This window comes from Passer montanus, unplaced genomic scaffold (genome assembly GCF_014805655.1).
Source record: "Passer montanus isolate IOZ18808 unplaced genomic scaffold, ASM1480565v1 scaffold179, whole genome shotgun sequence".
Classification (NCBI taxonomy): domain Eukaryota; kingdom Metazoa; phylum Chordata; class Aves; order Passeriformes; family Passeridae; genus Passer; species Passer montanus.
Window position 1 is genome coordinate 271,306 of NW_024365270.1, and position 27,977 is coordinate 299,282.

Below are 27,977 nucleotides of genomic sequence, written 5' to 3' on the forward strand. Positions count from 1 at the left end.
GGCGGGGGCCGCCCGGGCCCGCGGCGCGGCGGTGGCTGCGCCGTGCCCGCCTTGCATCAGCCCGTGGTGCCATCCCGGCCATTTGCATAAGGGGTGGGGTGGCAGGAAAATCCCCGCATTCCCACCCACCTGATGCAACTTGAGCCGCCGCCGCCGCTCCGCCGGGCCCCTGCCCGCAGCCCCCCGGGCACCCCCCGCAGCCCCGCGCTCCTCGGGCCGGCCCCGGTACCTTTCTCATGTCCCCAGCTGCCGCCCGGGCCGCGGCGCACGCCGATCATGGTCCCCGGGGGAGGAAGAGGAGGAGGAGGCGGCGGCGGGGCGGGCTGGCCGGGGCGCGGCGCCGCGCACGCCCCCTCCGCCAGGCCACGCCCCCTCCCCGCCGGGATGCGGCGCTCCCGAGCCACGCCCCCTCCGCCGACGGCCCCGCCCCGCCCCGGGCGGTGGCCACGACCAATCAGCGCCAATGGGGGCCGCCGCCCTGGCCAATCAGCGCCGGCGGGGGCAGCCGGCTCAGCCAATCAGCGCCCACCGGGCCGCGCCCCCGCCCTGGCGCAGCGGGNNNNCCCGCGCCGCACCGGGAACGGGGAATGGGGGCGGGGAACGCCGGGACCCCCGGGCCCAGCCCGCACTGCCGGGGTCACCTTGGCCCCGGGACCCCCCGGCCCGGCCCGGAGTGCGCGACCCCCGGGCGCCCCGGGGCTCCTCGCCCCGGGCACGCCCGGCCCGGTAACCGCGGCCAAGTGTAAGGAGATCCCCGGCCGGGGGGGCCGCGCTGAGCCCCCGCCGCTCATCACATGCCCCGCGTATTTTTATCCTGGTGTTGTGGAAACGGCCCCGGGCACGGCGCCTCCGCCGCCCTCCCCACCCCCAATGCTGCAGAGGGAAGCGCCGGGATTTAATCCCAGCTTTGTCTCCAGCCCCGGCTCAAAACGGGCATTTTTTTATCCGTGGGATAAAAATCAAGTGGATTTCATAATTCCCCTCCCGCCCCGCCCGCTCTCCGGGTGCTGCAACGCCCAAAAAGGAAAGGAAAAAAAAAACAACCCCGCACAGCATTCCCGGAGCGAGTTCCAGCTTCCCGAAATTATTTATATCGCCCGTATTCCCCCGGCAAGGTCGCGCCCGGACCGCGCACAACCCACCGCGAGTCGCAACGTGCCGGGAAAAGTCGTGGAAAAATTTCCAGGCCGGCCCCGGAGCCGCCCGCAGCCCCAGGCGGAGCTCCCGGGCACTGCCGGGGGGAAAATCGCACCCCGAAACCGCCCCGGAACGGGAATGCGGGAGCGCCGAGCCCGGCGGGACGGGGCCGGGCAGGCACGGACGGGACTGCCCGGAGCGGCTCCGGGAACGGGGAAACAGCCCCGGGGGAGGAAAACCGGGATCGGGGGGGAAAAATGGAAAACAGAGCCCTGAGAAGGGGAGGAAAACCGGGATCGGGGGGGGGGGAAATGGAAAACAGAGCCCTGAGAGTGACAGGGATGGAGGAAAACCCGGGATTGGGGGAGAATCACGGAAAAGAGCCCTGAGGGGATGGAAGAAAAGCTGGAATCGGAGGGGAAATCATGGAAAACAGAGCCCTGGAGGGAGCGGGGATGGAGGAAAACCGGGATCAGGGGGAAATTAAGGCAAAGAGCCCCGAGGACGGGGGCGGGACTGGGAAGGTGCGGCCGCAGCCCTCCCCCACCCGCCCCTCCCCATCCCCGGGCTCCCCTCCCGGCACAGCCGGGCCCGGGGAGGCCTCGCCCGAATTCCCCAAATCCGGGCCCGGTTTCCCTGCCTCGGCAGGAATCCCCGAGCCGGGAAGGGCGGCGGAGCCTCAGCAGTGACCTTGCACAAGGCCAGGACCCAGCGATCCCATCCCGGCTGGGAACCCCCGGGGACCAGCAGAGGAGGGGCGGCCTTGGGCCTCGTGTCCCTCTGGCACCTGCAAGGTCGAGCTGCCAGCCCAGCCCGGAGCGGGGCTTTCCCCGGGGGTGGATGCCGGGAAAAGGCAGGGACACGGGATGGCATTCCCAGGGCCTGCTGCTCCTCCACCTCCGGCTCTGTCTCTGCGGCACTCACTGCGCTCCTCACAGCCCGACCCCGATCCTGATCACAATGCCAGTCCCAATCCCAATCCGCTGCGCTCCTCACAGCCCGACCCCGATCCCAGTCCTGATCACAATGCCAGTCCCAATCCCAATCCCAAGCACGATCCTGACCCCAATCCTGATCCTGATCCCGATCACAATGCCAATCCCAATCCCAATCCCAATCCCGAGCACGATCCTGACCCCAATCCCGATCCTGATCCCGATCACAATGCTGATCCCAATCCCAATCCCGAGCACGATCCTGACCCCAATCCCGATCCTGATCCCAACCCCAATCCCTGCTGCAGCAATGCCAGCGGCTCCGGTGTCCTGCTGGGAGGGCAGAGCCATGCTGGAAGGACCTGGGCACATGGAGCAGCACTGACAGCCCCATTCCATGGACCTGGAAGGAGCCAAGGCCACGGAACCACCACTGACACCCCATTCCCTGACCCTGGAAGGAGCCAAGGCTGGGAATTAACACTGACAGCCCCATTCCATGGACCTGGAAGGAGCCAAGGCCACGGAACCACCACTGACACCCCATTCCCTGACCCTGGAAGGAGCCAAGGCTGGGAATTAACACTGACAGCCCCATTCCATGGACCTGCAAGGACCTGGGGACATGGAACACAACTGACAGCCCCATTCCATGGACCTGCAAGGACTGAGGTCATGGAACACAACTGACATCCCCCTTCCACAGCCCTGGAAAGACCCAAGGCTGGGAATTACCACTGACAGCCCCATTCCATAGACCTGGAAGGACTGAGGCCATGGAACCACCACTGACACCTGCATTCCATAGATCTGGAAGGACCTGGGGACATGGATCAGCACTGACCCCCTATTCCTTGACCCTGGAAGGACCTGGGCACACGGACCAGCCCCACAGGACCCAGGATGTGCCACAGGCACAGCAGCAGCTCCCGGGGCCTGGAATGGCATCCCGGCCTTCCCAACGGTCCTGGCTCGAGCAGGAAAACCAAACCCCTCCCAGCCCAGCTGGGGAGGAAAACTGAGCCAAAAGGAATTCTGGGCAGGAAAACTGAGCGAGGAAAAGGCTCCTGAGGAGGGAAACTGAGCAAGGAAGGGAATTCTGGGGAGGAAAACTGAGTGAGGAACTGAACTTTGGGGAAGAAAACTGGGTGAGGAACTGAATTCTGGGCAGGAAAGCTGAGTGAGGAGCAGGCTCCTGGGGAGGAAAGCTGAGTAGGAGCAGGCTCCTGGCCGGGCTCCAGCCCAGCAACCCAACCACCTGCTCCACACCTGGGCCAGGGCTCTTTCCCAACACCCCTGTTTATTTCCCAGCTGGATTGCTGGCTTTCCCAATCCCCAGAGTCACGAGGGCCCCAGCTCCTTCCCCCTCCTTTCACTGCTCCTCTGGAGCCAGAACAGAGCAGACAAAAAGGGAAAACCAGCCCGGGATCACCCCGGGATCGCCCAAACCCAGCCCCGCGCCGGGACTGCGACACCCCGAGCAACGCCGGCACCGAGCCCAAACACAGCGCCCCAAAGCCCTCTGCTCCTACCTCCTTGGTGAGGTCTCCACTGCCGGGCGCCGCCACGGCTCCCAGATCCTCCAGCTCCTCCCCGAAGCCCTGCTCGGCCGCGCCGTCCCTGTCGCCGGCGCCGTCCTGCCGCGCGCCGCCGGCGCCGGGCTGCGAGCCGTCGGCGTCGCGGTGCACCAGCCAGGCGCTGAGCTCGGTGCTGGGCACCCGCAGCCTGTCCAGAGCCCGCACCTGGCTCAGCAGGCGGCGGGCGCCCAAGAAGGAGTCCAGCTGCACGCTCTTGGGGTGCACGCCGTAGCCGCGCAGGTGGTGCAGCGGCGCGGGCGCGTACGCCGAGCTGGGGCCCAGGATGATCTCGCGCAGCGGCGGCAGCCGCGCGCCCAGCGAGCTGTCCACGTCCACGCGCACGCCCACCAGGCTCAGCAGGATGGTGAACTGGATCAGCCCCTCCGTGAAGTACTTCTTCAGGGACAGCATCTCTGCATGGGCAACGGGAGAGGTCACAGAAGGGAAGGGGAGTGAGGACTGAGGGGGGGATGGACAGCGAGGAGATGGCGGGGGAAAAACTGAAAAACAAATTAAAAAAACAAATATTAGGGATGGGGATGGACAGTGAGGAGATGGAGGGGGAAAAATTGAAAAAGAAATAAAGAAAAGCAAGGTTTGAGGGTGGGGATGGACAGTGAGGAGATGGCAGGGGGGAAAACTAAAAAACAAATTAAAAAAACAAATATTGGGGATGGGGATGGACAGTGAGGAGATGGCGGGGGGAAATTTAAAAAGAAATAAAAAACCAAGGTTTGAGGGTGGGGATGGACAGCGAGGAGACGGCAGGGGGAAAAATTGAAAAAACAAATTAAAAAGACAAGGATTGAGGGTGGGGATGGACAGCGAGGAGATGGCAGGGGCAAAAATTGAAAAAGAAATAAAGAAAAGCAAGGTTTGAGGGTGGGGATGGACAGTGAGGAGATGGCAGGGGGAAAAACTAAAAAAAAAACAAATTAAAAAGACAAGGATTGAGGGTGGGGATGGACAGCAAGGAGATGGCAGGGGGGAAATATAAAAAGAAATGAAGAAAATTAAGGATTGAGGGTGGGGATTGACAGCGAGGAGATGGCAGGGGGAAAAATTGAAAAAACAAATTAAAAAGACAAGGATTGAGGGTGGGGATGGACAGCGAGGAGCTGGCAGGGAGAAAAATTTAAAAAAAAGAAAAAAAATAAGGATTGAGGTCGGGGATGGACAACAAGGAGCTGACAAGGGGAAAAGTTTTTAAAAAAGAAGAAAAATAAGGATTGAGAGTAGAGATGGACAACAAGAAGCTGGCGGGGGGAAATTTCAAAGCAAATGAAGATAAACAAGGATTGAGGCTGGGGATGGAGAGCAGGAGCTGGCAGAGGGTGCAGCCTCCACACAACAGGTTGGGTGGGTTTGGCTCTGCTCTGCCCCACTTTCAAACAATCAGTTCTGCCCTCCAGGGCACAGCTGGGAGCCGGGAGAAAAGTTTAAAGAACGCTCCCAAAAGGTCCTCAGCTCAACGAGGCTTGGTTTTCCTCTGAAAAGTCAGGAAATGGGTGCGTGGAGAAGGGCAGAAAATCAAAGTTCCAGCCCGGGACGCTCCGCAGCAGCTCCACCCTCGCCCTCCCCGCTGTTTGTGTCCCGCAGAGCACGCGGAGTCCCGGACCCGGTGGCACTCACTGGCCGAGCACTCCTCATGCAGCGCCGTCCGAGTCCCGCAGCCGCCCCGCTCCGCACGGGCCCGCTCCTGCTCCGCTGCTCTCCTGCTGCTCTCCTGCCCCCGGCCTCTTCCCGGAGCCGTTTATGAGTCAAAGGTCCCGAGCATGGGAAGGTCCAAAGACTCCAACGCTGCCGGCTGCGATTTCATCAGCAGCTGCGATGTAACCAGAGAGCAAACACGGTAACAGCGGGCACCACCCTGCTGGCCCGGCGCCTTGCCCCGCCACACCGGCCCGTTCCGCCCCAGTTCCGGCCCTCCTGCCTCGGCCGAGCCGCCTGCGGCCCCCCGGCCCCGGCTATTGCGGGGCTGCTGCGTCAACCTCCCGCGGCCCGAAGGAGCCGGCTCCGCTCCCCGCCGGGCCGGGGCTTTCCACGGAACACCGGCAGCGCTCCCGGGCCCGCGGCGCGGAGCTGGGGCCCCGGTTTGGGGGGTCCCCGGTTTGGGGATCCCCGGTTTTGGAGGGGTCCCCGGTTTTTGGGGGTCCCCGGTTTTGGGGGCGTCCCCGGTTTGGGGATCCCCGATTTTGGGGCTCCCCCGGTTTTGGGGATCCCCGGTTTGGGGGGCGTCCCCGGTTTGGGGATCCCCGATTTTGGGCTCCCCAGTTTGGGGATCCCCGGTTTGGGGCTCCCCGGTTTTGGGGGTCCCCGGTTTTGGGGTGTCCCCGGTTTTGGGGGGTGTCCCCGGTTTGGGGATCCCCGATTTTGGGGCTCCCCGGTTTTGGAGGGGTCCCCGGTTTTGGGGGGTGTCCCCGGTTTGGGGGTCCCCAGTTTTTGGGGGGGTCCCCGATTTTGGGGTGTCCCCGGTTTTTGGGGGCCTCCCCGGTTTTGGGGGGTGTCCCCGGTTTGGGGGGGTCCCCGGTTTGGGGGGGTCCCCGGTTTTTGGGGGGGTCCCCGATTTTCCGCCGAGGGCAGGCGAGAGCGCGGCGCGGGCCAATGGGAAGCGGGCGGCGGAGAGTTCCTCCCGCCTCCCCGGCGCCGCTTTGATTGGCAGGCGAAGTGACCAATGGGCCCGCGAGGAGGCGCGGGCGGCCCTCGCGCTCGGCGCACCCCAGCCAATGAGAAATCAGAAACAGAGAAGCACGGCTCGCCCCTCTCCGTGATTGATTGACAGCACACCCACCCGATAGCGCGCAACGCCATCACTGAGTGACAGCTGCCCAAACCAATGAAACGACGTGCAGGGTTCGCGCGCTTGAGTGGCAGCGGCGCGCACCAATCGCTGCGGGGCAGCGGCACCGCCCCTTCGCCCCTCAGCGGTTGCCATGGCGACGGTCGGCCCGGAGCGGGGCGAGGCCGCCATGGCGGGGCCGCGCTGGGCCGGGCCGGGGCCGGTGCCGGTGGGGCCGCGCTGGGGCTGTGCCCAAAGCCCTGCTCGGGGCCGCGATGCGTGGGGAGAGGTGCAAAGCGCTGCTGGCATCGGGCCCCGGCCTTGCCGTGCCCTGCCCGGGTCGTCAGCCCCAGCGCGGCCTGGAACGCCAGCAGTGACCGGGCGGGACCGCGCGGAGCGGGGCACAGCCTCAGGGCACGGCCCCGGCCGCAGGGCGCGCGAGGGATCCCTGCCCTGCCCACAGGGTCCCTGTGGGATCCCTGCCCTCTTTCCCCTTTCTGCAGGGATCCCTGTGGGATTCCTGCGTGTTCCCCCCTTCCCACCCGGATTCCTGTGGGATTCCTGCCCTGCCCACAGGGATCTGCCAGGGATTCCTGCCCCTTCTCCCCTTCCCCATCAATCCCTGTGGGATCCCTGCCCTCTTTCCCCTTTCTGCAGGGATCCCTGTGGGATTCCTGCCTGTTCCCCCCCTTCCCACACAGATCCCAGTGGGATCCCAGCCCAGCAGGTGGGAGGCCGGGGCAGCTCCGCCCGATCCTGCCCGTCCCTGCCCTGCCCCACAAACCCGCCGGGACAAACAGGACGCTGCTTCATCCCAGGGGAAAAAAATAATAAATAAATAAACACGGGAAAACGGCGTGGGGTGCCGCACCCGGCAGCAGGGCGAGGTTGGCCAGGGTTTCCCAGGGTTTCCCAGGGTTTTCCCAGGGTACGGGGATCCGGGCAATATTCCTGCCCCTCCCTGCTCCATTTGAGATTCCTGCCTCTTCCCACATTGATCCCTGTGGGATTCCTGCCTTTCCCACATGGATTTGTTGGGATTCCTGCCCTCTTTCCCCTTTCTGCAGGGATCCCTGTGGGATTCCTGCCTGTTCCCCCCCTTCCCACACAGATCCCAGTGGGATCCCAGCCCAGCAGGTGGGAGGCCGGGGCAGCTCCGCCCGATCCTGCCCGTCCCTGCCCTGCCCCACAAACCCGCCGGGACAAACAGGACGCTGCTTCATCCCAGGGGAAAAAAAAAATAAATAAATAAACACGGGAAAACGGCGTGGGGTGCCGCACCCGGCAGCAGGGCGAGGTTGGCCAGGGTTTCCCAGGGTTTCCCAGGGTTTTCCCAGGGTTTTTCCAGGGTTTCCCAGGGTTTCCCAGGCTGTTTGTGCCCCCCAAAACCCGCAGAGACCCAGGGAGGCCACGGTTTCCCAGGGTTTTCCAGGTTTTCCCAGGGTTTTCCTGGGTTTTCCCAGGGTTTTTCCAGGATTTTCCAGGTTTTCCCAGGGTTTCCCAGGCTGTTTGTGCCCCCCAAAACCCGCAGAGACCCAGGGAGGCAGGAATGAGTCCAGGGAGACAAGGGAAGGTGTTGGAGGGGCTGGAAGTGCCCAGATCCCAGAGATTTGGGGTCATGCCCTCCCTAAACCCCCCTGGGCTGGATGTTGGGGGTGTTGCCCACCCCAAATGCCCCCCAGGACAGAGGGGGTGTCTGGCAGCCCCCCCAAACCCCTGCCGTGACTCCCGGGGCAGTTTCCAGCTGGGAACCCGAGCTGGGCTGTCCCTCCGGGTTATTTTTAGTGTCCCCAGGGCTATTTGGGGACAGCTGGCCCTGTCCCCGCGCCCCCCTCGTGCCCCTGAGGGGGGCACAGAGCCCCTTCCCCTTTTTTTACCCCCAGGGAAACACTCCAGCCCCAAAAATTAAAGTGAAAATCCTCCCAAACAAGGGAAAATTCGGGTGAATCACCAGAAAATTCCAGGCTGGGAGAGCTCAGGGAACGGGAGCAGGGAGTGGAGGGGCTGGGATTATTTGGGACCCCCAGATCCAGGGTCCCCTGGAATCCAGGAGCCCCTTCCTCACTTTTTTCTCCTCCAGGAAAACGCTCCACCCCAAAAACTGGAGCAAGCACGGGAAGGTTCGGGTGAGTCACTGGAAAATTCCAGACGGGGAGAGCTCAGGGAGCAGGGAGTGGAGGGGCTGGGATTACTTGGGATGGATCCAGGAGCCCCCTCCCAGCGTCGGTAATGCCCAGGGATTAATGAGGCACTAATGAAGTTTGTCCTTCCCAGCTGGATCCAGCCGCAATTAAAGATTCTCCTGCCCAATCCGGTGTCGGGGCGGACCCGGCTCTCTCCCTCCTTGCTGGGGTGGTTTTTTGGGATGTTTATGGGGTTTTTTTGTTAAACCCCAACCTTTATGGAGCGATCACTTCCACGGGTCCAGCACAGGGGTCCCGTGGGGCTGGGACCCCCATGGATGTACCCCACAGACCCCCCCAAGCTTGGGACAGCCATCCTAAGGACACCCCAGCATTGGGATCACCCCCTTTTGGGGAACCCCCGACCCCACAGACCCCAGAGCAACCCCTCACCCTACTTTGGGATCACCCCCTTTGGGAGCCCCCCTAAACTGGGTTTTACCCCAGTCCCGGGTACCCCCAACCCCGCAGAGCCCCCCCGGCTGGCACGGCCTCTGCAGGGCCCCCCACGCCTCCCTGGCACCCCAAAATCCCTCCCGGGCACCCCAAAATCCCTCCCCGGGACCTCAGCGCGCCCCTTTCCCGACGCTCCTTGCGACACCGGGCTTTGTTTGCATAGCTCCGCCCCTTAGAGAGCATTTTATCCTTATATGGTTCATGGTCACGCCCATTCCTGCCATGGCCCCGCCCCTCGCGCCCCGCCCCGCCTCGCGCATTCGCGGTCCTGCAGCGCCACCTGCCGGCGGCGGTGCGGCAGCGCGGGGACCCCGCCCCGAGCCCCCAAACCGGGACCCCCAAACCGGGACCGACCCTCCCCTGAGCCCCCCAAACCGGGACCGACCCTCCCCTGAGCCCCCCAAACCGGGACGCCCAGAGCGGGGCCAGCCGGGGGTGGGGCAGGGCACCGAGCGCCTCCAAACCCCATCCTCGACCCCTCCTGTCCCCTCTGTGTCCCCCCAGTGTCCCCATCCCTGGGGGGGCTCTGTGTCCCCTCAGTGTCCCCCCTCCCTCCGCAGCCCGAGAACAAAGAGGAGGAGGAGGAGGAGCGCGAAGGCCCCGGCGGTGACAGCTGGTGTCCCCCGGGTGACACGGGGACAAAGGCACCGCCGCCGGCGACAGAGGGGCTGGGGGGGGGACAGGGCTGGGGGACAGCGACCCCGCAGCACCCCAGAAAACCCCACAGCACCCCAAATATCCCAGACATCCCACACACCCCAGACACCCCGCAGCCGTGTGGGGTGCAGGGCGGTTTGGGGATAACAGGGCGGGAGAGTTCTGGGGGGCCCGCGAGCCTCGTGCCCCCCAAAAATCCTCCGGCTGAGGCTCCCCAGCTCATCACACCCAAAATAACCCCGGCAGGTTTCCCCTCCCGCTGCCCCCACTGCTCCCGGGTTTCCGTTCCCTTCCCCTCCAAGGACCCCCCAACACCCGGGACCCCCCAACACCCGGGACCCCCCGGCTCCCCCCGATGGACGGGACCCCTCGCTCGGCCCCCGCCGCTCCGGTGTCGCGTCCCGCACGGGAACCCCGGAGAGCGCGGGGCAGCTGCAGCGCCGGGCCTGGGGAGGGGGCGCGGGGGTCCCCACCCCGCCGGGGCACCGGGAGCGGCTGCTGGGCCCTAAAAATGGGGCTGGGAGGGGAGGAGGGGGAGAACCCCGAGAGGGGAGAGGGGATGGGGGGCTCGGGGGTGCGAGGGGGGAGCGGGGAGAGATCGGGAGGGAGATGGGGAGAGGGACGGGGAGAGATCGGGGAGGGGAGGATGGAGAGAGGGATGGAAGGATGCCAGAAAAGATGGAGGGAGGGATGAACAAGGGGTACAGGGAGAGATGGACAGCGGGACGGACAGAGGGACGGACAGAGGGACGGACAGAGGGATGGACAGAGGGATGTGGGAAACGATGCCAGGAGAGCTGTAGGGACACGGGGATGGATGGATGAATGGATGATGGATGGATGGATGATGGACGGACGGACAGACGGACGGACGGGGAGCGCACAGGACAGGCAGGGCCGGGTGGCGCGGCCGTGGCCGCGGGGACAGTTGGGGACAGTTGGGGACAGCGGAGCCGCCCCCCAGCTGGCGGGGTCCGGGGCTAATGGAGCGAGCGGCGCTGCCGGGGACGCGGGGACAGCGCCGGGACAGATGGAGGGACCTTAATTGGTAATTAAATCCCTCCCTGGCAGGTGAGACCGAGCGGCAGCCGGCCCGGGGGGGCGGTGACACTGCGGGGGGCGGTGACACCGCCGGGTCCCCGTTCCGGCCCCGTGCCATCCCTTTGTCTGGCCCGCCCCAGGCTGGTGGCAGTGCCCGCACGGCAGGGACAGCCGGGCGGGCACAGGGGGACCCCGGGTTCTGGGGGGCTGCGACTGCAGTCCCGTCTGTCCCTTCTGTCCCTCTGTCCCTGCCCGGGGGGATCAGGGGCCGGGGTCTCGGGGGGGATGAAGGCGCCAAAGAGGCCCGAGCCCCCCGCAGTGCCCCCCAGACCCCGGGGGGATCAGGGGCCGGGGTCTCGGGGGGGCATGAAGGCGCCAAAGAGGCCCGAGCCCCCCGTAGTGCCCCCCAGACCCCCCGAGTCCCCCGAGCCCCCTCCCCGCCGCGGGACCCTCCGCGTTTCCCGGCTCCGTGCCGGCAGCGACAGGCGGTGGGTAATTAATGAGCCCGTTAATCACCGCTCGCGGGGTAATGAGGGGCTCCCCGGAGCCCGGCTGGCACCGAGCGGGGAGGGGGACGGGGACAGGGACGGGGATGGGTTTGGGGACAGGGACAGGGGAGTGGGGAGCCCCACAGCCCCCCCCCGACCCCGTGGGGCCAGCTCCCCCAGACCCGTGCGCACGGGGCTCCCTGCGCCCCACACCATCCCCGGGGGGGACAGACCCCAGGGCCGCCCCAGTCCTATTGGGGACCCCCAGCCCCACTGGGACCCCCAGCCCCGTGTGGGGGCGGTCCCACAGCAGAGCCGGGCCAATGAGCGGCTGTGACGCCTCAAGGGGGCGGGACCAGGTAGCGACACCAACCAATCGCCTGTGTGGGTGGGTGTGGTCGGTGGATGACGTCACTGGGCGTGGCAGCCCCGCCCGGTCCGTCCCAGTCCCGCGGGGTTTGGGGTCTCTGGGGTGATCGGTGGGGTCCCCGCGCTCCCTGCGGGCGGGGCCGAGCGCTGTCACCGTGCCAGGGACAGGGACAGGGACAGCGGCCGGGAATCACCCGCTCTGCCGTGAAACCGAACCCCCGCACCCGGGCCGGGGGCTGCTGCGACCCCCAGGGGGACGGAGGGCTGAGAGGGGGTCCCGCTCTCGCCCCCCACTCTCCTGTCCTTGTCCCTGTCCCCCCTCCCCCTCGGTGACACGCGTCTCCTCCGCCCACCCCAAACACAGCTCGATGTGACACAAAATTCGGGTTTATTCACCGACACCCCCAAAGCCCGCAGCACCCCCGGGGGGCGGGACCCGCTGGGGACCCCCCGTGTCCCCTGGGTGTCACAGGCTGATGTCCTTTAGGGGTCACAGGTCGCTGTCCCCAGGTGTCCCAGGTCGCTGTCCCCAGGTGTCACAGGTCGCTGTCCCCAGGTGTCACAGGTCGCTGTCCCCAGCTCAGGGTCCCTCACCAGCCGCTGCAGCTCCCTGGTGCTCTCTTGCAGCTGCTGCAGCTGCGGCTCCAGCGCCGCCTGCTCGGCCAGGGCCTGGCGGCGCCGCTGCCCCAGCGCCTCCCTCTTGGCCAGCTGCAGCTCGGCCTGCAGCAGCTGCTGCCGCAGCAGGGCTGTCACCCGCTCCACGTACCTGGGGACAGGGACAGGGGTCACACTGCAGGTCGCTGTCCCCAGGTGTCCCAGGCTGATGTCCTCAGGTGTCACAGGCTGATGTCCCCAGGTGTCCCAGGTCGCTGTCCCCAGGTGTCACAGGTCGATGTCCCCAGGTGTCCCAGGTCGCTGTCCCCAGGTGTCACAGGTTGATGCCCATCAGGTTCACCGGGCGTCCCCCGTAGCGCTTGGAGATGTCGGCCTCGATCTGCACGGGCACGGGAGGGGCTCAGCGGGGCCGGGGCTGGGGGGCTCGGGGGGCTCAGGGGGGACAGGGACAGGGACAGGGACAGGGGTCACACTGTGGGGCAGGGACAGCAGCGCCGTCACCCGCTCCACGTACCTGGGGACAGGGACAGGGACACGGGTCACCCCGCGGGGCAGGGACAGCAGGGACACCTCAATCACCCTGCACGGCCCCCCTGGTTAAGGGCTGGGTTTGGGGCTGGTTTAGGGCTGGGTTTGGGGCTGTTCTGAGGGCTTCTTCAGAGCTATATTAGGGATGATTTCAGGGGCTGGTTGGGGTCTATTTTAGGGATTTTTTAGGGTCATTTGAGGTCTATTTTAATGCTATTTTAGGGATTATTTGAGGGGCTGGTTGGGGGCTGGTTCAGGGCTATTTTAGGGGCTATATTAGGGCTGGTTTTAGGGCAGATTTTAGGGCTATTTTAGGGCTGGTTTTAGGGCTGGTTTTAGGATTATTTGAGCTCTGTTTTAGGGCTATTTTCGGGTCTGTTGTAGGATTATTTGAGCTCTGTTTTAGGATTATTTTCAGGTCTGTTTTAGGATGATTTGAGCTCTATTTTAGGACTATTTTCGGGTCTGTTGTAGGATTATTTGAGCTCTGTTTTAGGGCCATTTTCGGGTCTGTTTTAGGATGATTTGAGCCCTGTTTTAGGGCAGTTTGCCCCGCTGGGGCAGCCCGGCACCTGGGCGAGGCGAGGATCATGCAGAGGTGCTGCACGCTGCGGGAGCAGAGCTGGGCCAGCAGCTCCCGCGCCGTGGCCAGCTGCGCCCGCAGCCGCGCGCCGCTCTGGCCCTGCAGCACGGCCGGCGCCAGCTGCAGCTGGCTCATGGCCACCACGTCGGCCTCGTCCTCCAGCTCCAGCAGCCGCTGCGCCAGGAACAGCTCCAGCTGCGGGGACACGGCACGGGGTCAGGGACACCGCGGGGACACGGCAGGGACAGGGACATGGCAGGGAGAGTGACAGGGACATGGCAGGGACAGGGACAGGGACAGGGACAGGGACACCGACAGTGACAGTGACACCAACAGGGACATCGACAGGGACACTCCAGGGCCACCCCAGGGCCACCCCCGTGCCAGCGGTGTCCCCGTGCCCACCTCCATCAGCTCGTCGATGAACTGGTTCCGAGTCTCGGGGTTCTCCAGCACGGTCAGCGCGTCCGAGCCGCGGGCAACGCCCTCGGGGGCTGCGCGGGGCGGGACCCCACAGCCAGCTCAGCTTCACCCCAAAACCCTGCCCAGCGCCCAAAAACCCTGCCCAGCACCCAAAAACCCTGCCCAGCACCCCAAATCCCTGCCCAGCACCCCAAATCCCTGCCCAGCACCCAAAAACCCTGCCCAGACCCAAAAACCCCTGCAAAGAACCCAAAAACCCCTGCTCAGACCCAAAACCCCTGCCCAGAACCCAAAAATCCCCGCCCAGAACCCAAAACCCCCTGCAAAGCACCCCAAAATCCCTGCCCAGAACCCAAAATCCCTGCCCAGAACCCAAATCCCTGCCCAGCACCCCAATCCCACTCCCTGCCCCACCCAACCCCCCTGGGGTGTCCAGGGGCACTGGGAACGGGGAATTTGGGGGGATCTGGGAGCTGCCTGTGCCCCCAGGACCCCCAGCCCTGCTCACCCTCAGTTCCAGACTCCACCACCGTGATCGTCCCCTCCTGTCCCTGCTCTCCGTCGCCCCAGTCGATGCCATCGTCCCCCTGGGGAGCAAAGGGTGACACAGTGACATCAGGAGGATTTGGGGACACAAGGACACCCCTGGCCTGGGGCTGTCACCCACCTGGGGGCTGGGCTCTGCTGTGATTGTCCCCTCCTGTCCCTGCTCTCCGTCGCCCCAGTCGATGCCATCGTCCCCCTGGGGAGCAAAGGGTGACACAGGGTGACACAGCGGGGATTTGGGGACACAGGGACATCTCTGGCTCTGGGGGTGTCACAAACCTGGGAGCTGGGCTCTGCTGTGGTTGTCCCCTCCTGTCCCTTCTCTCCGTCACCCCAATCAATGCCACCGTCCCCCTGGGGAGCAAAGGGTGACACAGGGTGATTTGGGGACATTGCCCCATCAATGCCACCATCCCCCTGAGGAAGGAAAGGTGACACAGGGTGACACAGGGACGTCGCCCACCTGGGGCCCGGGCTCCACGGTGATGCCCCAGTCGATGTCCCCGGCCTGGGGCGGCTCCGCGGGGAAATCCCCCCAGTCAATCTGCGGGGAAAGCCCCAAAACCCCCTGAGGCACGGCCCGACCCCCCCGGCACCCACCGTGTCCCCCCGTGTCCCCCCGTGTCCCCCAGCCCCCACCATGTCCCCTCGTATCCCCTCGTGTCCCCCATGTCCCCGTGTCCCCCATGTCCCCCCCGTGTCCCCCGGCACCCACCGTGTCCTGGCGGGGCGGCTCCGGTGCCTCGGGCGGCTCGGGCCGCTCCAGCCGCCGCGGCTCCTGCCCCGTGCGCCACCGGAACACCGAGCAGTTCCCGTGCGCCGCCACCAGCCGCAGCAGCGGCAGCGCCTCGGCCCCGGGGCTGGGCGGGGACAGCGCGGGACGTGGGACACGGGACACAACAGGGACATGGGGACACGGGACAGCACGGGACAGGGGACACGGGACAGAACAGGGACACGGGACACGGGACAGAACAGGGGACATGGGACAGAACAGGGACACGGGACACGGGACAGAACAGGGGACATGGGACAGAACAGGGACACGGGGCAGAACAGGGGACATGGGGACACGGGACATGGGACAGAACAGGGGACACGGGGCAGAACAGGGACATGGGACAGAACAGGGACACGGGACAGCGCAGGGACACGGGACAGAACAGGGACACGGGGACATCAGCGGGGATGAGATCGGTCATGGGGACATTGGGGTGGGGACATCGGGGTGGGGACACCTCAGCATCGGCAGTGCCGGGGTTTTGGGGCCAGGAGCTGTTTTGGGGCAGTTTGGGGAGCTGGGGCTGTTTTAGGAGAGCTCAGGGCTGGTTTGGGGGAAGGGGCTGATTTTGGGGGTGATTTTGGGATGTCTGGGCTGTTTTGGGGGTGATTTTGGGGGTAGGGACTGTTTTTGGGGGTGTCAGGGCTGTTTCGGGGTGTCAGGGCTGTTTCGGGGCTGTCTCGGGGGGCCAGGGCTGTCCCCACCTGTCACACACGAAGGCCACGCAGGCCTGGTACAGCTCGATGGCGTCCCCGAGGGCGCTGGCGCCGTCCCCGACGCGGGACAGCAGCGACGGCAGCGCCTGCACCTGGGCCAGCAGCTCCCGGCGCACGTCCTCGCCCTGGGGACACGCGGGGACACTTGGGGACACTTGGGGACACTCGGGGACACCCTGGGGATACTGCAGGGACACTCGGGGACACTCGGGGACACAGAGGGGACACCTGTTTCAGGGTCTTTTTGGGATTACCTTGGGGCCCATTTGCGGTTATTCCAGCCCCACTTGGGGGGGAATATTTGGGCTATTCCAGGCCTGTTTTAGGGTCTGTTTGGGGTTTTTCTGGGGCCTGACTGGGGCTAGTCCAGGCTTGTCTCGGGCTCTGTTCAGGGATATTCTGGGGTCTGTTTGGGGTTATTCCAGCCCCATTTGGGGCTATCTCAGCCCTGTTTGGGGCTCCCTGTGGGGCTCTCCCAGCCCTGTTTGGGGCTCTCTTTGGGGCTCTCCCAGCCCTGTTTGGGGCTCTCTTTGGGGCTCTCCCAGCCCTGTTTGGGGCTCTCTTTGGGGCTCTCCCAGCCCTGTTTGGGGCTCCCCGTGGGCTCTCCCAGCCCTGTCTGGGGCTCTGTTCAGGGCTTGGGGACACTTGGGGACACCCTGGGGACACCCTGGGGACACCACAGGGACACTTGGGGACACTTGGGGACACCCTGGGGATACTGCAGGGACACTTGGGGACACTTGGGGACACCACAGGGACACTCAGGGACATTTGGGGACACTCGGGGACACCCTGGGGATACTGCAGGGACACTCGGGGACACTTGGGGACACCACGGGGACACAGAGGGGACACCTGTTTCAGGGTCTTTTTGGGATTACCTTGGGGCCCATTTGCGGTTATTCCAGCCCCACTTGGGGGGGAATATTTGGGCTATTCCAGGCCTGTTTTAGGGTCTGTTTGGGGTTTTTCTGGGGCCTGACTGGGGCTAGTCCAGGCTTGTCTCGGGCTCTGTTCAGGGATATTCTGGGGTCTGTTTGGGGTTATTCCAGCCCCATTTGGGGCTATCCCAGCCCTGTTTGGGGCTCTCTTTGGGGCTCTCCCAGCCCTGTTTGGGGCTCTGTTCAGGGCTCTCCCAGCCCTGTTTGGGGCTCTGTTCAGGGCTCTCCCAGCCCTGTCTGGGGCTCTGTTCAGGGCTCTCCCAGCCCTGTCTGGGGCTCCCTGTGGGGCTCTCTTTGGGGCTCTCCCAGCCCTGTCTGGGGCTCTCTTTGGGGCTCTCCCAGCCCCGTTTGGGGCTCCCCGCGGGCTCCCCGGCCCGCCGGGCCCCGTGGCACTCACGGCGATGCCGTACTGGCGGCAGGAGCTGAGGAAGCGCTCGCGGAGCTCGCCCGCCCGCAGCTGGCACTCGTCCTCGCGCCGCGCCAGCTCCTGCTGCGCCTGCTGCCAGCGGCCGCGCTGCCGCCGCAGCGCCGGCACCTCGTAGCTGACGCTGCGCCCCAGCAGGCTCGAGAGCTCGGCTGGGGGGACAGCGGGGTCACCCCGGCACCCCAGGGCGCTCGGGGGGCCCTGACACCCCAGGGGGCTCGGCCCGCGGGGATCGGGCGTTCCCACAAACCCGGTGCTTCAAATGCCGTCCCATCCCGGTTTGGGGGCTGGATTCAGCTTTAAATCCCACCCCATCCCATCCCACCCCATTCCAGTTTGGGGTTTGAGTTCCCTTTTAAATCCCATCCCAGTCTGGGGGTTGGATTCACCTTTAAATCCCGTCCCATCCTGGTTTGGGGGCTGGATTCAGCTTTAAATCCCATCCCATCCCATCCCATCCCATCCCATCCCATCCCATCCCGGGGTTTGAACTTCCCTTTAAATCCCATCCCATTCTGGTTTGGGCACTGAATTCCACCCACCCAGGGGTTTCTTTGGGATCCCATTCCCATTCCCACTCCCATTTCTCCCACTCCCATTATTCCCATTATTCCTGGTATTCCCATTATTCCCGTTCCCATTATTCCCATTATTCCCGTTCTCATTCCCATTATTCCCGTTATTCCCATCCCCCTCACCCAGGTAGGCGTTGTCCTTCTCGTAGAGGGACACGATCTCCTGCCAGTCCTGGGGATGGACACGAGGGTCAGCACCAGGAGCAGGAGGAGGAGGAGGAGGAAGAGAGGGATGGATGAGGAAGATAGGGATGGAGGAGGAAGACGAGGATGAGGAAGAGGAGGAGGAAGAGGAGGGATGGAGGAGGAAGAGGAAGGCGCTCCCACCTTCATCCTCTGGGACGAGTAGCGCCCGAAGAGGTTCTTGGTGGAGGCCTCGGTGCCCTTGAGGATCTCCACGATGCGCAGGCAGTGGAAGTAGTGCAGGTCTGGGGGCACCAACGGGGTCAGGGGGGCGCTGGGGGTCCCCGGGGGGCTTTGGGGGATCCCCAGGACACTCCTGGGCGAGGCTCTGGGCGGTTCTTGAGCTGCCACCACCACCCCTTTGTGAACAACCCTCCCAGCCCCAATCCTGGCTCGCCGGGGGCAGATCCAGCCCCAAATCCCAAATCCCAAATCCCAAACCCTCAACGCCCAATTCTCAAACCCCCAATCCCCAAACCCCCAAAGCCCAATCCCCAATCTCCACACCCCAACTCCCAAACCCCAAATCCCAAACCCCAACTCCCAAACCCCCAGACCCCAATTCCAAGACCCTGAACCCTGATCCCAGACCCCAAACCCCAATTCCCAAACCCCCAAAACCCCAAATCCTAAATCCCGAGCCCCAATTCCCAGACCCAAACCCCGATTCCCAAACCCCCAAACCCCGACGCCAGCCCCCCGTGGCAGCCGCAGCACCCACAGGAGCCCTGGAGCAGCGCTCGGATCTCGGGGTGCTCGGGCATGTCCTGCAGCGCCGCCCGGATCCGCTCCCGCACCTGCGCCACCTGCGCCGGCCAGCGCCGCCCGCAGTGCCGCCGGTCCAGCAGCCAGTCTGCGGGGACACGGGGACAGCAGGGTCACCGGGGGGACACCGGGACAGCGGGGTGACACAGGGACACCCCGGGATATGAGGACAGCGATAGGGTCTGGGGACATGAGGACAGTGAGGACACCAGGGGACACCCCTGGATATGGGGACAGGGGGACAAACACCGGGAGCAATCCCCGAGTCTTTGCCCAAAGCCTGGGACGGATCCCCGGCTCTGCCCCCGGGGCAGGAGGGAAAGGGGGAACGGGGCCGGGATCACGGGATGAATTCCCGGTCCCTCCCAGCGGGAGCGGGGCCGGGATCGCCGGGATGAATTCCCGGTCCCTCCCACGGGAACGGGGCCGGGATCGCCGGGATCGCCGGGATGAATTCCCGGTCCCTCCCAGCAGGAACGGGCCGGGATCACCGGGATGAATTCCCGGTCCCTCCCCGCGGGAGCGGGGCCGGGATCACCGGGATGAATTCCCGGTCGCTCGCAGCCTGAGGGGGAGCGGGCCCGGGCACGCCGGAGCTCCCGTACCCAGCAGCTTGCTGGTCTGGATGTCGATGGGCACATTCCGGTAATCCTGGGCAGCGACCTGCGGGGAGAGCGCGGCACGAGCGGGGCTGCGGCAACCGGCACCGGCACCGGGACCGGGACCGGCACCGGCACCAGAACCGGGACCCTCCGCTCCAGAGCCAGGCCCGGCTGTCCCCGCTGCTCTGCTCCTTTCCCCGATCCCGATTCCTTCCCCGCTCCCATTCCCCTTCCCGTTCCAGTTCCCGTTCCCGTTCCCGGTCCCGCTCCCGTTCCCGGTCCCGTTCCCTTCCCCGCTCCCGCTCCGCACCTGCATCTTTCCCGTCACCGCCTCTCCACTTCCGCCCTCCCCGCCCCAGCCAATCGCCTGCCCCAGCGCCCGCGCCTCAGCCAATCAAAACGCGCCCCGCCCAAAGGTCCCGCTCCCGCCAATATCGTTCCCGCTTCCGTTCCCGCTCCCGGTCCCGGTTCCGGTCCCGGTCCTTTCCCCGCTCCCATTCCCCTTCCCGTTCCCGTTCCCGCTCCCGTTCCCATTCCCGGTCCCGATCCCCTTCCCGTTCCCGTTCCCGCTCCCGTTCCCGTTCCCGTTCCCGTTCCCGATCCCGGTCCCGTTCCCGGTCCAGTTCCCGTTCCCGGTGCCGGTGCCCGGCGCGGCGCGGTGAGGCCGGTGCTGGCGAGCGGTGCTGTCGGGCTGCAAGCGGCATCCCGATTCCTTCCCCGCTCCCATTCCCCTTCCCGTTCCAGTTCCCGTTCCCGTTCCCGGTCCCGCTCCCGTTCCCGGTCCCGTTCCCTTCCCCGCTCCCGCTCCGCACCTGCATCTTTCCCGTCACCGCCTCTCCACTTCCGCCCTCCCCGCCCCAGCCAATCGCCTGCCCCAGCGCCCGCGCCTCAGCCAATCAAAACGCGCCCCGCCCAAAGGTCCCGCTCCCGCCAATCAGAAGGCGGCAGCTCGGAGGCAGCGCCACGTCCCTGTGCCTCCATTGGGTGGAGGGGAAAGGGCGTGGTCAGTGCGGACCAATCGGTGCGGGCAGTGGGAGTTTCGGGTGCCGATCCCGATCCCGGTGCAAATCCCGATCCCGGCCATAATCCCCGTCCCAAACCGGGTCCCATTGCCGGTCCCGGTTCCAAACCTGGCACCAGTCCCGGTCCCGGTCCCCAGGTGCCCCCAGAGCGGATCCCGGATCCCCTGGGAAGCGCTGGGTGCCCCAGCAGACACCCGGGATCCCCCCGGGACCCCCAGCAGCCGCCCCAAAAGGAGCCCCAGTCCCTGGGGGGGTCCCGGAGCGGATCCCGGATCCCCCCGGGCCCCACAATCCCCTCCGGAGCCGGGATCCCCCGGGACCCGCTGGGACCATCCCCGGGATCCCCTCGGGGAGCGGCTCCGGGGCTCCCGCGGTGTCCCCGTGTCCCCGTGGGGTCACATCCCGCTGCCGGTGCCTGACCCTGGTGCCACCGAGCCGCCGCCCCCGGGCCCCGAGCGCTGCCACGGCCACCCGGGGCCACCCGGGCCACCTCCCGGGGCCACCCAGAGCCACCCGGGCCACCTCCCGGGGCTGGCACCGCTCCCTGTCATGAATATTCAGCCGCGCCTGGCCCGGCCCCGCTGTTTGCTCGGGCAGGAGGGGTTTGGGTTCACCTTGACGGGAGCACCGGGACAGCCGCAGGTGAGCGGCACCGGCCCGCGCTGCCCCCCGGGACAGCCCGGGACACACCCGGGACATCTCCGGGACACCCCCGGGACCCCGGGAGGCGGCAGGAGCAGGTACCGGGGTGCGGTGTCCGGGCTGGGGATGGGACCCCCGGGGACAGTCTGGGGACACGGCCGGGGATGGTCCCAGCTGGCCCTGGCACGGGGAGGGGGCGCTGGGGCCACCGGCGGGGGGGTGGCCGCAGTCCCTGCGCCCCCGTCCCCACGTCGGGAAAGGAAAAGGGGTTTTTATCCCCAAAGCGACACCGGGGAGGGCTCGCTGGTGGCCGAGCGCCACGGGGACGGGGACAGGGACGGGGACACGGGGCTGCGCTGGCCCCCGGCCCTGAGAATCCCCCCGGAGCCTTCCCGGCCCCCGCAGCCCCCGCGGGACGGGCGAGCCCCGAGCCGGGCGGGGACCCCCGGCACTCCCCGGTGCCACCTGCGCCCCAGTTCCTGTTCCTGTTTGCCCAGCGCGCTCCCTCCCTGCCACACGTGGCTGATAAGGGCAGCTCCCGCCGCTGCCAGCCGCCTTTGCCCGGAATTCCCGAGCCGTGGAACATCCATCCATCCATCCGTGCCCTCCCGGTGCCCCGGGGTCCCGCCGGGAGCACCCGCGGGCAGGACGCGCCGCAGCCCCGGGGGCACCGGGGGCACCGGGAGGAGCTCAGGCGCGATGCCGTTGCAGGATGGCCGACGGGCACGGCTGGTGGAAGCTGACGTTCCTGCGGAAGCGCCAGGCAGCGCCCGCCGTGCTCTACGAGAGCCCCGAGGGGCCCGCGGCGCCCGGCGGGGACAGCGCCGAGGGCACGGGCCCCGAGGGCACCCCCGGCTTCGCCGCCCGCCTGGAGAAGATCGTGGACAAGAGCACCAAGGGCAAGCACGTCAAGGTCTCGCACTCCGGGCGCTTCAAGGAGAAGAAGAAAGTGAGGGCGACGCTGGCCGAGCATCCCACCCTGTGCGGGGCCGGCGAGCGCGACGAGAAGTGACCCGGGCGGATTGTCGCCCGCCGGGGACGGGATGGACAGGAGGACTCAGGATGGAATTCACCTGCGGCGGGGACAGCCCGTGAGCCCAGCCCGGGCAGAGCGGGGCCGGCGCTGCCCGCCCCGCCCGCTGCCCGGCGCTGACCGGTTCGGACCGGGATGGACGCTCCCCGCCCGGCTCTGCCCCGATCCCGATCCCGATCCCGGTCCCCTCCTCCCGTCCCGTTCTGGGGCTGGGCCCCGCTCGTGTCCCGGTCCCGAGGGGCTGCGGAGCCGCCCTGCCGAGACCCCCGGAGGGGATGCGACACTTCCCTGTCCCGAGGGAGCGACCCTGCGGGCCCGATCCCGCTCCCGGAGGAGCCGCGTTCCCCGGAGGAGCCGCTTTTCCCGGGAATCGCCCCCCGGAGGAGCCGCTTTTCCCGGGATTCTCCCCCCGGAGGAGCCGCTTTCCCGGGATCGCCCCCCGGAGGAGCCGCTTTCCCGGGATCGCCCCCGCTGCTGGAAGCGGGGGTCCCGCCCCGCGGCCCGGGATGCTGGGAGCGCTCGCGCCTGCTGCTAATTAACTGCGGTTAATAAACCGAGCCTGGGAGCGGAGACGGCTCCGGGAGAGCTCCGCGGATCCCCGGATCCAGCCCCGAAGGGGGGGAAGCTCCGGATCGCCGCGGGACGCGGGTGGGAGCGGGGCCGCGCCGGGGAATCCCTGAGCGGTGAAGGAGGAGGAAGAGGAGGCGGATCCCGAAACGCGGCATGGAAGGGTGGGAAGGCTCTGGGTCCTTCTGGGATCGCGCTGGGAGCCACCCCGGGAATCCCTGAGCCCTGGAGAAGCGGCCGGAGCTCCCCGCTCCCTGAGCCCGCGGGGAAAGGGACGATCCCGGATCCCGGATCCTCGATCCCGGCCCCGCAGGGCGCGGCTGTTCCGGAGCCCAGCCCCGGTTTCCCGGCACGGGGCCGGTGCCGGTGCCGCCCTGGCTCGGTTCGCTCCCGGGATCCCGGATTCCCGGCGGGAATGGGAGGGCAGCGGTTCCCTTTCCCCCTGGAATTTGGGACATCGCTCCCCTCGTGTCCTTCCCAAGGGACGGGCACAGCCGGGGGGTCCAGAGCCACTCGGGGGCTGTGACAGTGCCACAAAGGGGGTGGCACCGCTGGGACAGGCACGGTCCCCCCCAGGGCCGGCGGGCACGGAACCGGGCCGGGTTTTGGGGCCGGATTCGTCCCGGGCCGGGTCCAGGCCCGGGATTCGCGGCAGCTCCGGGCGGGCCCGGCCGAGCCGGGCTAAACATTAACCCGACACTCACCCACGGCCCCCACGCCTCCACATAAACCCTGGTTTATTCTTTTCAGGGTTTATTCTTTTCAGAGGGTTTATTCTTTTCAGGGTTTATTCCTTCCCAGCTGCCGGAGGGGGGGCGGGCTGAGGGCTGGGGTCCCACGGCCCTGGCACGGGCCACGACACGGTTTAAGTTAATTAAACAGCTGCCGTAACGAGCTGGGAATAATAGCTAAAGCATGGAGAGAGAGTGGCAGTGCCGGGACAAGGACAGCGACAGGGGGGTCACTGGGGTCACAGCCGGACCCTGCACGATCATTAACACGATTAATTAACCACCGGGAGTAATTGGAGAAGGATTTGGGGACGCAGCAGGGCGAGGGCGGCTCCAGAGCCGCTCCCCAGCACACAGCGAGGACAGGGACGGGGGACAGGGACAGCGGGGGTCACAGCCGGACGCTGCACGATCATTAACACGATTAATTAACCACCGGGAGCGGCTGCAGGCAGATTTGGGGACGCAGCGGGGCGAGAGCGGCTCTGGAGCCGCTCCCAGCGCACAGCAAGGACAGGGCGGGGCGGCTGCGACACTTGGGGACACCCCGGGGCCACCCCGGGGCCACCCCGGGGCCACCCCGGGGCCACCCTGGGGACACTCCGGGGACACCCCGGGGACACCCCGGGCTCAGGGCGACAGGCGCTCGTAGACCCAGTCGCCGTGGCCGCGGTGGGTCATGGCCCCGAGCGGCGCCGCGCGGTCCCGCTGGCGGCGGAACGCGATCCGGTCGTGCAGCCGGTTCGATTGGCCCTGCCAGAACTCCACCGCCTCCGGCTCCAGCAGGTACGCGCCCCTGCAAGGGCCGCAGGGGCTCGGGGGCGGTTCTGGGGGGCTCTGGGGGGCTCAGGGGGGGCTCAGCCCCCCGCTCTCACCAGTAGTCCGGCCTGGGCACGGCCCTGTCCCGGTACAGCTCCTCCAGCTCCGCGTTCTTCCTGCGCAGGAACTGCGGGGAGGGGGAACGGGGTGGGGGGGATCCCACAGGGAATGGGGATCCCACAGGGAATGAGGATCCCATGGCTGATCCCACAGGGAATGAGGATCCACAGCCGATCCCAAAGCCCACAGGGCAATGATGGGATCCCACAGCCGATCCCAAAGCTCACAGGGATCCCACAGCCGATCCCAAAGCCCACAGGGCAATGATGGGATCCCCTGGCTGATCCCAAAGCCCGCAGGGATCCCACAGCCGATCCCAAAGCCCACGGGGATCCCCTGGCTGATCCCAAAGCCCACAGGGATCCCCTGGCCGATCCCAAAGCCCACAGGGATCCCACGGCCGATCCCAAAGCCCGCAGGATCCCGTCCCGCCCGGCTCACCTCGCGGTCGGGGATGACGGAGCTCTGCCTGCTCACCAGGGCCCCGATCTGGCTGCCCCGGGGCCGCGACTGGAAATAGCGCTCGGATTCCTCGGCGGGCAGGCGGCGCACGGAGCCCTCGATCCGCACCTGGGGGGCCCTGAACCCTCAGCCCTGAACCCCAAACCCCAAACCCCGAACCCTAAACCCTAAACCATGAACCCTGAACCCTCACCTGGGCAGCCCCGAGCCCCCAGTGCACACCTGGGCCACCACAGCTCCCAAGGCGCTCCCCTCCCGAGCATGGAATTGCCCCGTTCCGCAGCTTTTCCACCCAAAACTGAGGGACCGCCATCCCCTGGGATCTGGCATGGGGTGTCAAAGGGGCTCCTGAGCACAAAAACACCTCAGCCCCCAGATTTTCCACCCAAAACTGAGGGACCGCCATCCCCTGGGATCTGGCCAGCAGCTCCAGAGGTGCCCCCGAGCACGGAACTGCCCCATTCCCTGACATTTCCGCCCAAAACTCGGGGCCCGCCCTGCCCTGGGCTCAGGCCAGGGGTGTTCAAGGGGCTCCCGAGCACGGCACCGCCTCATTCCCCGACTTTTCCCCCCAAAATCGCAGCCCCCGGGCCCAGGACCCCCCTCACCTGCCGGCAGAGCGGCTCCCAGTAGAAGACGACGGAGGCGAAGGGGTTGGAGTCCTGGGGGAGCAGCAGGGAGCTGTCAGGCCCCGGAATTCCGGATGTACCGGCATTTGTTTGTTGGGATTTGTTTGTTGGGATTTGTTTACTGGGATTTATTTACTGGGATTTATTGGGATTTATTGGGATTTGTTTATCGGGATTTATCAGGATTTATTTATCAGGATGTGTTTATCGGGATTTATCAGGAATTATTGGGATTTATCAGGATTTATTTATCAGGATGTGTTTATCGGGATTTATCAGGAATTATTGGGATTTATCAGGATTTATTTATCAGGATGTGTTTATCGGGATTTATCAGGAATTATTGGGATTTATCAGGATTTATTTATCGGGATGTGTTTATCGGGATTTATCAGGATTTACCCCAAAATTCCCCCTCCCCCAGCCCTCAGCAGCTCCAGGAATTTGGGATTTATTGGGATTGATTTATCGGGATTTATCAGGATTTATCAGGATTGATTTATTGGGATTTATCAGGATTTATTTATGGGGATTTATGGGGATTGATTTCTCAGGATTTATCAGGATTGATTTCTCAGGACTTTTGGAGATTTCTCAGGATTTCTCACAATCTATCGGGATTGATTTATGGGGATTTCTCAGGACTGATTTATTGGGATTTATCAGGATTTATTTATGTTTGTTGGGATTTGTTTGTTGGGATTTGTTTACTGGGATTTATTTACTGGGATTTATTGGGATTTATTGGGATTTGTTTATCGGGATTTATCAGGATTTATTTATCAGGATGTGTTTATCGGGATTTATCAGGAATTATTGGGATTTATCAGGATTTATTTATCGGGATGTGTTTATCGGGATTTATCAGGATTTACCCCAAAATTCCCCCTCCCCCAGCCCTCAGCAGCTCCAGGAATTTGGGATTTATTGGGATTGATTTATCGGGATTTATCAGGATTTATCGGGATTGATTTATGGGGATTTATCGGGATTTATGGGGATTGGTTTCTCAGGATTTCTGGGGATTTCTCAGGATTTCTTTCTGGGGATTTCTCAGGATTGATTTATCGGGATGGATCCCTGGGACCCCCGGACCCCCGGACCCCCGGCCGCGCTCACCAGCTTGGGATTTATTTATCGGGATTTATCGGGATTGATTTATGGGAATTTATTTCTCAGGATTTATCGGGATTGATTTCTCGGGATTTCTGGGGATTTCTCAGGATTTCTGGGGATTTCTCAGGATTGATTTATCGGGATGGATCCCTGGGACCCCCGGACCCCCGGACCCCCGGCCGCGCTCACCAGCTCCCGGCCCTTCCTGCTCTCGTAGTTGCTGAAGAAGCGCAGCCCGTCCGGCCCCAGCCCCTTCAGCAGCACCATGCGCGCCGAGGGCCGCCCGTCCCTGGGGACACGCGTGTCACCCTGGGACCCCCGGGGACACCCTGGGACACCCTGGGACACCCTGGGGACACGCGTGTCACCCTGCTAGCCTGGGACCCCCGGGGCCACCCTGGGGACACCCTGGGGACACCCTGGGGACACATCCTGGGACACCCCTGGGGACACGCGTGTCACCCTGCCAGCCTGGGACCCCCGGGGACACCCGGGGACACCCTGGGGACACATCCTGGGACACCCCTGGGGACACGCGTGTCACCCTGCCAGCCTGGGACCCCCGGGGACACCCGGGGACACCCTGGGGACACATCCTGGGACACCCCTGGGGACACGCGTGTCACCCTGCCAGCCTGCCACCCCCGGGGACACGCTGGGACACCCTGTGTCACACTGCCACCACCTGGGGACACTCAGAGGGACACCCCTGTGTGTGGGACACCCGGGGACACCCCCGGGGACACCCCGTGTCACCCTGCCACCCTGCCAGCCCGGGGACACCCTGGGGACACCCCCTGGGACAGCCTGGGACAGCCTGGGGACACCCTGGGGACACCCTGTGTCACACTGCCACCACCTGGGGACACTCAGAGGGACACCCCTGTGTGCCACCCTGTGTGACACCCCCTGTGTCACCCCCTGTGTGTGCCACCTGTGTCGCCCATGCCACCTGTGTCACCCCCCGTCTCACCCCTGTGTCCCCCCGGTGTCACCTGGAGCAGGTGGCCAGGCCCATGTCCCTGTGTGTCCCCATGTCCCTGTGTGTCCCCATGTCCCTGTGTGTCCCCCCCATGTCCCCGTGTCCCCGGTGTCACCTGGAGCAGGTGGCCAGGCACATGGCGTTGGGCTCGGCGATGTCCGGGCACTGCAGCGCCTCCTGCAGCCAGGCCCGGAACTGCTCCAGGGGCTCCAGGGACACCAGGTGACACTCCTCGAACGCCTGGGGGGGGGACGGGGGACACCGGGGGTCAGGGGACACCGGGGACACCGCGCTCGGGGGCACGGCCAGCGCAGGGGACAGAGCGGGGACAGCGAGGGGAAAGCGGGGACACGCCGGGGCTTGGGGACAGCCCGGGGGTGTCGCCCTGTCCGGGGTGTCCCCGGGGCTTGGGGACACGGCCGCGTGGGAGGGGAGCGGGGGGGTCTCCGGGCCTTGGGGGCTCCTCCCGGGGTTCCCCGTGCCAGGAGCCCCGGATGTCCCCCCGGTCCCCACCTCGTTGTCCCGGTGTCCCCGTGTCCCCCTGTCCCCCCGGTCCCCACCTCGTTGTCCCGGTGTCCCCATGTCCCCCCGTGTCCCGGTGTCCCCCCCG

The 27,977-nt window shown here is 65.7% G+C and overlaps 6 protein-coding genes across 10 annotated transcripts in view; 1 reads left to right on the top strand and 5 right to left on the bottom strand.

Annotated features, from left to right (window-relative positions):
• NFE2L1 (nuclear factor, erythroid 2 like 1) overlaps positions 1-5,796 on the bottom strand; it is a 10,703-nt gene extending 4,907 nt beyond the window's left edge. Inside the window, exons 1-2 of one of the 4 annotated variants that reach the window (XM_039704619.1) lie at positions 5,282-5,796; positions 3,605-4,062 (exon numbers count right to left, since the gene is read on the bottom strand). In XM_039704619.1, coding sequence (XP_039560553.1) covers positions 3,605-4,060 — 456 coding nt within the window. In that variant the 5' untranslated portion in view covers positions 4,061-4,062; positions 5,282-5,796. Of the gene's footprint in view, positions 1-229; positions 351-3,604; positions 4,150-5,281 lie in introns of those variants that run through there. The other 3 variants (XM_039704621.1, XM_039704620.1, XM_039704622.1) reach the window with 3 other exon arrangements.
• Positions 1,499-2,905, bottom strand: LOC120500151. The gene is made up of 2 exons (XM_039704623.1): positions 2,258-2,905; positions 1,499-2,119 (listed from the first exon to the last, which is right to left on the bottom strand). Exons 1-2 carry the CDS (start codon positions 2,719-2,721, stop codon positions 1,621-1,623), a joined length of 963 nt encoding a protein of 320 aa, XP_039560557.1. The 5' UTR covers positions 2,722-2,905; the 3' UTR covers positions 1,499-1,620.
• LOC120500176 (collagen alpha-2(I) chain-like) lies at positions 5,403-7,831 on the bottom strand. Its single transcript, XM_039704676.1, has 4 exons — positions 7,384-7,831; positions 6,990-7,106; positions 6,224-6,876; positions 5,403-5,474 (listed from the first exon to the last, which is right to left on the bottom strand). The coding sequence occupies exons 1-4, from the start codon at positions 7,649-7,651 to the stop codon at positions 5,403-5,405; spliced, it is 1,110 nt and encodes a 369-aa protein (XP_039560610.1). The 5' UTR covers positions 7,652-7,831.
• Positions 7,832-11,106: 3,275 nt separating this feature from the next.
• On the bottom strand, positions 11,107-20,138 carry CDK5RAP3 (CDK5 regulatory subunit associated protein 3). The gene is made up of 17 exons (XM_039704677.1): positions 20,117-20,138; positions 19,308-19,365; positions 18,659-18,790; positions 18,082-18,182; positions 17,878-17,926; positions 17,153-17,331; positions 15,803-15,939; positions 15,033-15,177; positions 14,781-14,861; positions 14,597-14,671; positions 14,439-14,513; positions 14,280-14,358; positions 13,754-13,842; positions 13,338-13,543; positions 12,698-12,751; positions 12,186-12,406; positions 11,107-11,120 (listed from the first exon to the last, which is right to left on the bottom strand). The coding sequence occupies exons 1-17, from the start codon at positions 20,120-20,122 to the stop codon at positions 11,107-11,109; spliced, it is 1,701 nt and encodes a 566-aa protein (XP_039560611.1). The 5' UTR covers positions 20,123-20,138.
• On the top strand, positions 19,608-23,182 carry PRR15L (proline rich 15 like). Of its 2 annotated transcripts, XM_039704685.1 has the most exons (3): positions 19,608-19,720; positions 20,223-21,066; positions 21,680-23,182. In XM_039704685.1, exons 2-3 carry the CDS (start codon positions 20,876-20,878, stop codon positions 21,978-21,980), a joined length of 492 nt encoding a protein of 163 aa, XP_039560619.1. In that variant the 5' UTR covers positions 19,608-19,720; positions 20,223-20,875; the 3' UTR covers positions 21,981-23,182. The 2 variants fall into 2 exon arrangements, with proteins under 2 accessions (XP_039560619.1, XP_039560620.1); XM_039704686.1 differs by lacking the exon at positions 19,608-19,720 and having other exon boundaries at positions 20,947-20,968.
• Positions 23,183-23,318: 136 nt separating this feature from the next.
• Positions 23,319-27,959, bottom strand: PNPO (pyridoxamine 5'-phosphate oxidase). Its single transcript, XM_039704683.1, has 6 exons — positions 27,483-27,959; positions 26,575-26,674; positions 25,249-25,302; positions 24,620-24,748; positions 24,175-24,245; positions 23,319-24,095 (listed from the first exon to the last, which is right to left on the bottom strand). The coding sequence occupies exons 1-6, from the start codon at positions 27,947-27,949 to the stop codon at positions 23,930-23,932; spliced, it is 987 nt and encodes a 328-aa protein (XP_039560617.1). The 5' UTR covers positions 27,950-27,959; the 3' UTR covers positions 23,319-23,929.
• Between the last annotated feature and the right edge of the window lie 18 nt (positions 27,960-27,977).